General features: G+C 53.1%; 2 protein-coding genes across 6 annotated transcripts in view; both read left to right on the forward strand.

Moving 5' to 3' along the window:
• Positions 1–12297, forward strand: part of LOC149914304 (uncharacterized) — a 162854-nt gene that overhangs the window by 97925 nt on the left and 52632 nt on the right. The gene's annotated exons all lie outside the window — the stretch shown is intronic.
• Positions 1556–6996, forward strand: LOC149914308 (zinc finger CCCH domain-containing protein 11A-like). Its single transcript, XM_090127130.1, has 7 exons — positions 1556–3513; positions 4155–4278; positions 4756–4818; positions 5070–5156; positions 5446–5784; positions 6091–6167; positions 6289–6996. Exons 1-7 carry the CDS (start codon positions 3460–3462, stop codon positions 6343–6345), a joined length of 801 nt encoding a protein of 266 aa, XP_089983256.1. The 5' UTR covers positions 1556–3459; the 3' UTR covers positions 6346–6996.

Raw genomic sequence — 12297 nt, forward strand, 5'->3', positions numbered from 1 at the left:
CTACATGCACTACATCCACCCAGCCAGTGACAACATCGTAGAAGGCTACCAGGTTGGTCAAGCATGCCCTCCCCCTGGTGAACCCTTGCTGATTACTCCTGATAACCTCCTTTTCTTCCAGTTGTCTGGAGATGGCATCCAGCACAAGCTGTTCCATCACCTTTCCAGGGACAGAGGTGTGCCCAGGTGGCCAAGAGGGCCAACAGCATCTTGCATTAGAAATAGCGTGGCCAGCAGGAGCAGGGAGGGAATCATCCCCCTGTACTCAGCCCTGGTGAGGCCACGCATTGAGCACTGTGTTCAGTTTTGGGCCGCTCACTACAAAAAAAGACATTGAGGCCCTGGAACGTGTCCAGAGAAGGGCAACAAAGCTGGTATGGGGTCTGGAACACAGGCCTTACGAGGAGCGGCTGAAGGAGTTGGGGTTGTTCAGTCTGGAGAAGAGGAGGCTCAGAGGAGACCTCATTGCAATCTACAACTTCCTGAATGGAGGCTGTGATGAGGAGGGGTTTGGCCTCGTCTCCCAGGCAACAAACAGGACCCGAGGAAATGGCCATAAGTTGTACCAGAGGAGGTTTAGGTTAGACATAAGGAAGAACTTGTTCTCTCAGAGAGCAGCCAGGCACTGGAATGGCTGCCCAGGAAGGTGGTGGAGTCGCCGTCCCTGGCAGTGTTCATGAGGCATCTGGATTAGGAGTTACAGGATATGGTTTAGTGCTTGTGGTAGCAATGGTGATGGAAGGATGGTTTTTTCTCCTTTCCTTTTTCTTCTTTTCTTCCCTTCCTTTCCTTTTTTTCCTTTTTTCATTTTGTTTTCTGTTTTCCATCTTTTCTTTCCCTCTCCCCTTTTCTTCCCCTCTCCCCTTTTCTTCCCCTCTCCCCTTTTCTTCCCCTCTCCCCTTTTCTTCCCCTCTCCCCTTTCCTTCCCCTCTCCCCTTTCCTTCCCCTCTCCCCTTTCCTTCCCCTCTCCCCTTTCCTTCCCCTCTCCCCTTTCCTTCCCCTCTCCCCTTTCCTTCCCCTCTCCCCTTTCCTTCCCCTCTCCCCTTTTCTTCCCCTCTCCCCTTTTCTTCCCCTCTCCCCTTTTCTTCCCCTCTCCCCTTTTCTTCCCCTCTCCCCTTTTCTTCCCCTCTCCCCTTTTCTTCCCCTCTCCCCTTTTCTTCCCCTCTCCCCTTTTCTTCCCCTCTCCCCTTTTCTTCCCCTCTCCCCTTTTCTTCCCCTCTCCCCTTTTCTTCCCCTCTCCCCTTTTCTTCCCCTCTCCCCTTTTCTTCCCCTCTCCCCTTTTCTTCCCCTCTCCCCTTTTCTTCCCCTCTCCCCTTTTCTTCCCCTCTCCCCTTTTCTTCCCCTCTCCCCTTTTCTTCCCCTCTCCCCTTTTCTTCCCCTCTCCCCTTTTCTTCCCCTCTCCCCTTTTCTTCCCCTCTCCCCTTTTCTTCCCCTCTCCCCTTTTCTTCCCCTCTCCCCTTTTCTTCCCCTCTCCCCTTTTCTTCCCCTCTCCCCTTTTCTTCCCCTCTCCCCTTTTCTTCCCCTCTCCCCTTTTCTTCCCCTCTCCCCTTTTCTTCCCCTCTCCCCTTTTCTTCCCCTCTCCCCTTTTCTTCCCCTCTCCCCTTTTCTTTCCCTCTCCCCTTTTCTTTCCCTCTCCCCTTTTCTTTCCCTCTCCCCTTTTCTTTCCCTCTCCCCTTTTCTTTCCGTCTCTTTTCATCTCTTCCCCTTTCTTTCCTTTTTTCATTTCTTTTGATTCATTTTGTTTAGTACTTTCTTACTTTTCATCTTTTAGATTCCTTTCTAAAAGAAAAGATAGAATGGGAGACAATAATTAAAGAAACAAAACCTGCTTTGAAAGCCATGGGGCCGGATGGATTGAACCTTGGGGTGCTGAGGGGGTTGGCAGACGTGGCTGCCAAGCCGCTCTCCATCATCCTTCAGCAGTCCTGGCTAATTGGGGATGTGTCCTGGCTGTCCCTGAACGTGTTTAAAGAGCTCTGGATGTGGTGCTCAGGGACATGATTGAGTGGTGGGTTGTTAGAGTTAGGGGAGTATGGTCAGGTTGTGGTTGGACTCGATGATCTTTCGGGTCTTTTCCAACCTGATCCATTCTATGATTCTACGGATTTAACAGCAGCGTTCTTGTGGGAGCTGCATTGAAACTTGCAGTGTCTCTGGGTCCCCAGAATTACTTTCTCCAAGCTGATTCGTAGGTGCTGGCACTTCTTTAAAGCAAGAGCAGCTGCTGATGGGAGGAAGGTAGTTCAGGCTCATGAGCTCTGCAGCATCTCCCAGGATGGTACCAGAGGAGGCAGGAATGATATTGCAGAAGATGAGAAGCTCCCCAGCAGGAAGCCAGAAACCCTGCGGGAGAGTCGGAGCACGTGTGGATGCCCAGGAGGTAATGCAGCCCCAGTATTTGAGAAGCGCGTGGCCAAGGAGCTGCGGCCCAAGAACAGAGCTATTCCGCCTTTGCAGAATAGCTGGCATCCCAAGAAGGACTCGTCTGTCCTTGTAAAAAGCAGGGGGAGGGCACGTCCAAATGCTTGCTGGTTGCTTGGGAGCTCAAATCCTCCAAGCTGGAGGCAGCCTGGGGGTAACATCTCCTTGGTCCGATTGTGCAGCACCTGAGCAAGAACTGGCTGCATGAGGGTCATCTTAATTTCTCTGTTCTTTTACTTAAATAAACCCGTTGGGAGACCGTGGTGTTGGTTTCCTAAAATTTGGATCTGGGAGGTGAGCACGCCCTTTGCTTATGATGGAAGCACAGAAGTGATGCAGGCACTCGCTGAGGTCACAGTCATCGCCGAGGTGGGAGCGTTTGTGGCACAGCCGGTGAGCAGAGCTGGTGCTCTGGTGAGTGTGCTGCACGCAGAGACTGAGCTGTGAGCTTTCCTTGAGAGATCACCCTGCGAGAGCCCGTCGGAAGCACCGCTGCGGCGTGTGCGTGAGCTGGGCACAGCTCAGGCTGAGCAGGCCGAGCAGGTGAGCTGGGTTTGGTGCTGGGTGGTTGCCGGGAGGTGTCTCAGCAGGAAAGCTGGGCTGGGGTGGGCACGCTGCATCAGCCCTCGTCCCGGCTGGCAGTGAGACAGAGGGAGTTTTCTTCAGGACAGCAACACCAGCCATGTGCTTCAAGGCGCGTAACTATTGAGGAGATGGAGAACGCTTGCTGTCAGAAATCATGGCAGCTGTACAGGAGCTGGGTGTATTTTGGGGACAGTCCTTGTAACCAGCTGGTTTCGAGACATTGCCCTGCCCGAGAGTCTAAACTGCACAGCAGAAGAATGCTGGGAAAATGCTTCTTCCTCACTGTTTTTCACTTGCAGGTTCTTTCCTTAGGGTTCCTTTTTCCTTTCCAAAAGGAGATTTTGGGGATCGAGGCACTTGAAGAGAGAGTGAAGCCAGCTCTTTCCAACAGTGCGGGCAGTCCCTGTGGAGAGGACCCCGGGAACTTGAGCTTCCCCTGAGACGTTCCCCAGCATGTCTCAGCAGGGAGACGGACGCAGTTGCCATCGCTGCTTTGCGCGTGGAAAGGTATGGCTGGGTTTCTTTCGCTTGGGTTTCTCCTTTCTCTGGTTTTGGAGGGGAAGGGGTGGAGCAGGGGGAGCCCTGCTGGTCCTTTGTTAGCTCAGTAAGCGGCTGGGTTGTGCACTTGCAGCAACAGGACAGCATTGCCAGGCTCCTTAACCTGCTGGGGCAGGGTGGGAGCAGAGAGCGGGCACTGCCCTCCTGCCAGCTGCACCTGGTTATGGTTTGCCAGCTGCCCTGGGTTTCTGCTGAGAAGTTAGTTCTAGCTGCCTGCAGTAGTAAAGGGTGGGGAAGAAATAGTGGTGAAGAGCTAAGGCTGTGTACGGTAATTTTGCATGGGTTGAACTGTGGCACCTGAAGTCACTGTTTCCCTCGGAATAATGCTGGTGTTTGCAGGTGTGTTGGTTTAACCCCCCGAAGTGATGTCTGAGAGCGCCCGTCTTCTCCACCTGAACGATGAGAAAGCTGGATATGCCCAGAAATTGCAGCGCGTGCAGATGTTGTGAATGCGCTCCCAAATGTTTCCGTTAGTGATAACTAACGTCTCAGCACTCTGATACCCACCTCTGGCACCATCTGGAACGCTGCATCTCTTTGCAAACGTTGGGTGGCCGTTTCCATGGCCCTTCCTTTATTTCTCTCCTCAGAAGCAGCGCGGCGCGGTTCCCTGTGCTAGGGAGCAGCACCCAGCAGGCTGCCAGAGATCCAACAGCGCCTTGCAGCGCACAGAGGGACGCGATGGGGACGGACCATCCTTAGCACCACGCAAAAGTGAGTCTCTGCAGTCCTCTGTCATGAAGTATGGAAGAATGCATTTTAAGTATTACTTCTGAGCGGTGCAGCACTGCAGGGGTGTCCGGTAACCATGGTGGAAGCATTAGAGAGGCCGACAGCAACAGATGGCAGCAGTGAGACAGAAGTGTGTGTGTAAGTGGTGGTGCTCAGAGCTGAGTGCATTCCCTGTAGGGACAAAAAATCCGTGCCTCGACTTTTGCAGCTGATAGCGTTTTGTGTGCTGACGCAGCTTTGCTCTGCAGCATGCAGAGCTGTCAGGCAGACTGGGGTTCCTCTGCTGCCACCTGAGCGGGAATGAGAGCAGTAGTGCTTTGTGCAAGCGCACTGCAGTTTAAAGATCAGTTTCTGTTCTGGCTGTAGAAGAGTGTCTTTTGGTTTTTGTGGTGGACGTGGGCTAACAGGACAGTGCTGCTCCTGGTGTCTGTGAAATCAACACACAATCTGTTGTTGTAGGGACGGAGCCTGCGCGTCCATGGAATGGTGCTGGGCTTGGGGGGAAACGGAAAGCCTCCCCAGGTAAGAAGCTCTTGTGAGCTGTGGTGTGGGTACCTGCCTCTAAATAGGGCTGCATGAAGGGCTGTGTGGGATGGAGGAGAAAAGAAGGGGCACTGCAGATCTGTGCTGACTGCAGAAATGGCACAGCGTTGTAGCAGCAGAAAGGCCAATTGAAGAAACTACGCTTGAGGAGCAGAAGTTTGTGGTTGGCTGTGCTAAAATGCTCCTCCAAAGAGATGCTCTTCATGTCTTTCTTGTTTCCTTTCTGACAGAAGCTGATGCAAGCAGGCTTGCAGTGAAGCGCAGCCTTGCAGGAAGCCAGGGGAGGAGCATGGAGTGTGGCACAGCCCCCAAGAGAGGTACAGACACACAGCAGCATCTGGGTTTGGTGCACTGTCTTTCTAGTTAGGCTTTCTGTCTGTCCTTTCCTGGGACTGCTGTCGTTGCGTGTTGCTTGAGATCTTAATCCCTGGGGATTACAGTTGCCTTTCCTGTCCCAATTGGAAATGGCCCACAGTTCAGCCAAGATCCCAAGGTCCATTGCTGTGAACACTCGAGAGTTCCTAGCATTGTGGCCCATTTTGCAGACCGAAGGCAGTGTGTGACTCTCTTTTAATCTTGCTGCTTCCCCTTGCTTGATTTGAACAGGGAGAGGTGCTGAGCCAAACGGCAAGATGTACGCGAAAGCTCCTCTCCAGGCTCCAGGAGGGCTTCCTGGAACAGCAGGTCCCAGCAGAGGGGAAAGACCTTCCCCTGCAGTTGACAACCACTCCCTCTCCAAGACCATGGCTGCAAGAAAGCGCAAGGGAGTGGAGGAAGAGGAGCAAAAAGCAGAGCTGTGGCCTGCCAAGAAACAAGTGAAGGTGGAGCGCGATGGGGAGAAGGCTCAGAGCCCACATCAGAGCAGAGGCGGTGTGCCAGCTCCAGCAACACACCCTGGGCCTGCCCCAGCGCCGACTGAGCGGTTCCGGACCTCAAAGCGAAGAGGTAGGAAGGTGCTGCAGCTGCCCTGGTGAGGTGCTTCCCTTATCAGGTGCATGGAGTTTGCTTAGGATTTGCTTTGCTTTCTCCTTCTCTCTGCGGAGAGGGGAAAAGAGTAGAAGGCTGCCGAGTCCAATGGCAAGGAAGTGCCAGAAAGTGTAACCCTCTCTTTTCCCATGAAATCCATGACGGCCTTCTGCTTGTCCCACTGGAAATACCCTTCCCTGAGAGGCTTCCTAGCCTGTTTTCATGTACCCATGTTTCCGCGGTTTTGCTGTTGACAAACTGAATTTCTCTCCTCTTTCTCTATAGCAAGACGACAACGACAAAAAGAGAGGAGAGCAGAAATGAAGAAGGCTGCTCTGAGAGCTGCCGCTGCACGTGCAGAGGTGAGTCCTCGGTGAGCACAGACACGGCTCTTGTAGTTCTCTGTCTGTCAGACGTGAAGGGGATTGTAGAATGCTGGGGGAAGCGGTGTCCTACTTTGACGCTCGCTTTCTTTCTTTCCAGTCCTCCACAATGAACAGCCTTGTGGAGATGATGGAGAAGCTGCAGCTGAAGGACTGAGTGGAGGAGCATCAGAAGGCAGCGGCTTCGTGGCAGCAGCCCAACTTGGCACTCTGGTTGCAGTCCATCAATAAACAATTGGAGCTTTGTATTCACAAAGAGCGCACGGCCTGATTTGTCCAGTGGCACTCAGTGAGCTGCTGCACCACCTCCTCGTTATTCCACTCGCGGCGCTGGGTCAGAACTCCCACATCTCCATCAGGGGATGCTGCAGGTTATAGAAGCAATGGATGCACCAGTCCTTGGCCCTGCCCATAAACGCACTGCCTGCAAAGCACGTGCACAGAATGCGAGTAGCACGGCCTGAGCACAGGCGCGCTGAGTTAGAGAACAGCTGTCTCGAGCTGTCTGAGTTTCTCGGGGCAGCACTGAGCAGAAGTGAGCGTGTGCCCCTCACCCTGCAGGCGTCTCTGTTGGGGGAAGAGAGGCTCCGCCAGCTGCCTGATCCCGGAAGGCAGAGGTGTTCTCCTGACTTCTCTGCAGTGCTACCTTGCCTCATTGTCCCCCCTCTCTTCAGCCGTTTTGATGCTACTTTTCATCCTTTGGGCAGAGCTTGAGTCACTCTCATCATCGCACAGCTTTGTACTGAGCGGTGTGGAATTTTCTGGCTTTGCTCTTAAAAGCCTAGGCTGAAAACTGCAGCGTGCATGCTTAGTTTACATGGGGACATGGGGGAGGACATCCTCTAACCCCCATTATCGAAAAATAAACCTTAATTGCAAAAGTGAGGGGTGTCAACCCCCGACCCATGGGAACAAAGTGGTCCGTGGGGGTGACACTGTGGGGGTGTCCCCATCTCCAGTACGTGACACCACCAGGGTGCCATGAAGGTGTCCCCAACTTTGGTGGTGTGACAGCACGATGCTGTGTCCCCACTTCTCCAGGAAGTCCTCCAGCTGGTTACAGTGTCCCCAGCTTCGGCTCAACGTCCCCAGGGGGTCCTTTTGTCCCCTCTGCATGACGGTGACACCCGATGCTGGCTGCCGAACGCGACACCCGATGACGATGACACCGCGTCACGGCTGTGCCACGCTGGTGTCACACAGTCCCCTCTGGTGGTGGCACAGAGTTCACCACCGTGCGTGTCCACATCCTCATGTCAGACGATGGTGACAGCGCCAGAGGACTCCAGTGTCACCAGGTCCAGCTCTAGGTGGGCCTGGAGGGGTGACAAAGAACAGTGAGAGGCTCAGTGACAGCATGGTGACAACGCAGAGCTGCCTGTGCCTGGCCCTATGCGGTGGTCAGAGTACAGGGAATGGTGTCACCCGATAGATGGTGGCACACAAGTGACGGTGACACCAGATGACGGTAACAACAGTGACAGCCAGGGATGGGGACACTGCGTCACGGCTGTTCCACATCGAGGTCACCCTGTGTCACGGTGTCACCTGAAGACAGTGACACTCAACGACTCCCAGTGGCATCCAGTGAAGGGAAGAACCAACAATGGTGACACCACCGACCCCATGTCACACCCACAGCAGACCCCACATGTCCCCCGACTGTCCCCAGCTCCCCTCCCTGTACACTCCTCGTCACCTCTTCAATGAGGATGGCACCGCTCTGCAGTTGTGCCAGTCCTCTTCTTGGTTGCAAGTGTCCCATTTGGTTTTGTCATCCAGTATTTTTGGGAGAAAACGTGTGGTAGTTCTAAGAGAAGGGGTATTTCTGGGAGAAAATATCCTCTTTTTGGAAGAGAAGGTGAAATTTACCACTGAAATGTGGTATTTCTGGGAGAAAATGACATACTTGAGGGAGAGAACTCGGAAATGGTGGGAGAGAATGTCTTCTATTCGAGAGCAACTGTGGTATTTTTGGTGTGACGACTGGTCCTTTGGGGAGAAAATACGGTAAATATGGGAGAAAATGTCCTCTTGAGGAGTGCCAAGTGGTACTTTTGAGAGAAAATGTCAGGTATTTCTCAGAAAACTGCTGTTTCTGGGAGATAGTAGCATCCTTGGTTGGAAAATGACAGGTGTTTGTGAGAAAGCTGGTATTTTGGGAAAAAAGGCCGTATTTTTAAGACGAAGCTGGTATTTCTGGGGGAATATGTCCCGTCTTTGGGAGAAAAGTGGTCTATCTTGGAGAAAATGTCATGTATTTGGGAGAAAACTGGTCTATCTGGAAGAAACTGCCATTTTTCTGGGAGTAAGTGTGATCCTGAGGAGCGTCAAGTAGTATTCTTGGGATGAAACGTGAGGTATTTCTAAGCGTAGTGGTATTTCTGGGAGAAAATGTCTTGTTTTGGGGGGAAAAGATCACATGTATGTGAGAAAGCTGGTATTTCTGGGAGTAAACGCCATATTTTTAGGAAAAAATGGGTATTTCCCGGATAATCGGTCACATAGTTAGGAGAAAAGTGGTCTACCTGGGAGAAAATGTCCTTGTTTTTTGGTGGAAGAGATCATGTGTAGGGGACTAAAATAGTGTTCCCGGATGAAAATGTCACGTATCTGTGAGAAAAGTGGTATCTGTGGGTCACAGTGCTGTTCCCCAGGGGTCGGTGCTGGGGCCTGTCCTCCTCAAGATCTTTCTTGATGAGCTGAGGGCACTGAGTGCACCCTCGGGAAGTTTGCGGATGACACCAGGCTGGCTGGAAGTGTGGATCTGCCTGGGGGTAGCGAGGCCCCACAGAGGGATCTGGACAGGCTGGAGAGCTGGGCTGAAGCCAATGGGATGAGTTCCAACAAGGCCAAAGGCCAGGTCCTGCGCTTTGGCTGCAACAACCCCAGGCGACGCTACAGGCTGGGGGCGGAGCGGCTGGAAGATGCGTAGAGGAAGTGGACCTGGGGGTGTTGATGGATGCTGGGCTGAAATGAGCCAGCAGTGTGCCCGGGTGGCCAAGAAGGCCAATGGCATCCTGGCCTGCATTGGGAACGGTGTGGCCAGCAGGAACAGGGCAGTGATTGTCCCCCTGTCCTCAGCTCTGGTGAGGCCGCACCTCGAGTGCTGTGTCCACTTTTGGGCCCCTCACTGCCAGAAAGACATCGAGGCCCTGGAGCGGGTTCAAAGAAGGGCGCCAAGGCTGGCGAGGGGTCTGGAGCACAGAGCTCACGAGGAGCGGCTGAAGGAGCTGGGGTTGTTCAGTTGGAGAAGAGGAGGCTCAGGAAGACCTTACTGCTCTCTAGAACTACCTGAAGGGAGCTTGTAGTGAGCTGGGTTTCGGCCTCTCCTCTCGTGTCACTAGTGCCGAAAAACAACGTTATAACCCACAAATATCAGTGTTCTCCCAAATACACGATGTTTTCTTCCGGAAAGATCACTTTTCAATCCTAAATATGACAATTTGTTCCAAAAAATGCGATATTTTCTCCCGGAAATACAAGCATTCTCCAAAATCCATGATATTTTCTCCCAGAATGCCAGCTTTATCAGAGATATATGAAATTTTCTTCCAAAATTATGATATTTCCTCCCAGAAATATCAGTTTCCTTAGAAATACTTCATGTTTCCTCCAAAAAATACAACATTACAATACCCCCCCTTCCCCATAATGTGATACTTTCTCCAGGGAGTCACAGTTTTCTTAGAAATACCTCATGTTTTCTCCAAACAATATGACATTACAGTCCTCAGTATGACATTTTCTCCCAAAAATAGGACATTTCCTCCCAGAAATACCAGTTATCTTTACAAAAATAGGACTGCAGCCATTGGAGATCTGCTGGAAGGACAGACGGCCAGCTCCAGGAGCTCCAGGAGGCTCCTGGAATGCAGCCATGGTCACTTTGTGCTCCGGGCGTTGGGCAGACCGACCAGAGGTGAAGCGTGGCTGGATCTGCTGCTCAGCAGTGCGGAGGAGATGATGAGTGAAAGGCGTTCAGGTTGGGGCAGCCTGGCTGCAGTGAGCACGGCTTGTGGGGTTGGTGATCCGAGGGATGTGGGCATGGCAAGGAGTGGGGCAGGACCTGAGCTTTGGGACGGCGAGCTTTAAGCTTTCACGGGCTGATGGCCCAGATCTCTGGGGATCTGTCTGTAAAAACAAAGATGGTGAGCAAAGCTGGCTGCTCTTCAAGGCTGCCTTCCCTTCTGAGAGCACAAGAGCTCTCCGTCCCTCTGAATAGAAAGCAGAGGACGCAGGAAGCCCATCGGCTCGGCGCAGACCTGCTGGGCAGCTGGGGGCAAAGCAAGGAGCAACAAGCTCTGCTAACAGGCCGTGTCACCTGGAGCAATACAGGGCTAACAAACAGGCCGTGTCACCTGGAGCAATACAGGGCTAACAGGCCGTGTCACCTGGGAAGAATACAGGGATGTCTGGACCTGCAGACGTGGGATCAGGAAACACAAGGCGCAGAACTGAACTTGGAGAGGGGCGTGAAAAACAACAGGAAGACTTTCTACACGTGCATTGGCCAGAAGAGACAGGTCAAAGCAAGTGTGCCTCCTTTGTAAATGTAAAAGGAGAACTGCCTGCAACAGATGGAGAGAAGGCTGAGGTACAGAATGAGTTCTGTGCCTCGGTCTTCACTGGCAGCCAGGATTCCAGTGTTTGTCACGTCCCTGAGCCCTGCATCCATAAACCTCCAGGTGGGGACCGGGGTGGTAAATACCCCCTGCTGTGAGGGCAGAGCAGAGAGACTGCCTGATGAGATTGAACGTGTGCAAGTCTATGGAGCAGATAGATGGTGAGATGTGAGACTGAACGTGTACAAGTCTATGGGCAGGATGGCGTGCATCTCAGGGCTCTGAAGAAGCTGGCTGCCGAGCCGCTCTCCATCATATTTGAGAAGTCGTGGCTGTCAGGTGAGGTCCCGGATGCCTGAAGGAAGGGTCACGTCACTGCCGTTGGCAAGAAAGGGAGCAAGGAGGACACAGGAACTACAGGCCGGTGAGTCTCACCTCTGTGCCTGGGAAGATGATGGGACAGATCCTCCTGGATGACATGCTTGATCACATGAGGAGTGAGCGTGTGATCCGAGACAGCCAGCACGGCTTCAGCAGGGGAAGTCATGCTTAACCAATCTGGTGGCCTTCTGTGATGGAGTGACGGTATCGGTGGACAAGGGGAGGGTGACTGACGTCATTTCCCCGGACTTGAGCACGGCCTTTGACACGGTCCCCCACCACATCCTTATCTCCAAACCGGAGGGATGTGGATTTGATGGGTGGACCACTCGATGGATAAGGAATTTGTTGTAAGGCCTCAGACAAAGAGTGGTTATTAATGGCCCTATGTCCAGGTGAGGCCAGTAACGAGCGGCATCCCCAGGGCTCTGTCTTGGGACCGGTGCTCTTTAGCACCTTTATCAACGACATGGATGGTGGAATCGAGTGCACCCTCAGCAAGTTTGCTGACAACACCAAGCTGAGCGGTGCGGTTGACACGGCTGAAGGAAGGGATGCCATTCGGAGGGACCTCGACAGGTTGGAAAGGCGGACCCGGGTGAACCTGATCAGGTCCTACACAGCACAGTGCAAGGTTTTGCACTTGGGCCGGAGGAATCCCAGGCATCCATACAGACTGGAAGGAGCGGTCCTTGAGAGCAGCCCCGTGGAGAAGGACCTGGGGGTCCTGATAGATGAAAAGCTTAGCATGAGCCAGCAGCGTGCCCTTGCAGGTGGGAAAGCAAATGGAATCCTGGGCTCCATCAGAAGAGGGGTGGCCAGCAGGGACAGGGAGGTGATTGTCCCCCTCTACTCCGCTCTTGTGAGGCCCCATCTGCAGTACTGCGACCACGTCTGGAGCCCCCAGTACAAGAAAGACAGGGAGCTGTTGGAGAGGATCCAGAGGAGGGCCACAAAGATGATCAGGGGACTGGAGCACCTCCCTTATGAGGACAGGCTGAGGGAGCTGGGCTTGTTCAGCCTGGAGAAAAGAAGGCTGCAGGGTGACCTCATTGCAGCATTTCAGCACCTAAAGGGAGCCTACAAGCAGGAGGGAAGTCAACTCTTGGAAAGGGTAGAAAACTGCAGGACGAGGGGAAATGGTTTGAAGTTGAGGGAGGGAA

This window comes from Phasianus colchicus, chromosome 30 (assembly GCF_987193195.1).
Source record: "Phasianus colchicus chromosome 30, bPhaCol1.hap1.1, whole genome shotgun sequence".
NCBI classification, from domain to species: domain Eukaryota; kingdom Metazoa; phylum Chordata; class Aves; order Galliformes; family Phasianidae; genus Phasianus; species Phasianus colchicus.

What these genes read in the sequence shown, in the direction of transcription:
- LOC149914308 (XM_090127130.1), top strand. Translation starts at nt 3,460, where the DNA reads ATGTCTCAGCAGGGAGACGGACGCAGTTGCCATCGCTGCTTTGCGCGT. An exon ending in CCGGACCTCAAAGCGAAGAG is followed by an intron (nt 5,785 to 6,090) that starts GTAGGAAGGTGC and finishes CTTTCTCTATAG; the next exon opens with CAAGACGACAACGACAAAAA. An exon ending in CTGCCGCTGCACGTGCAGAG is followed by an intron (nt 6,168 to 6,288) that starts GTGAGTCCTCGG and finishes CTTTCTTTCCAG; the next exon opens with TCCTCCACAATGAACAGCCT.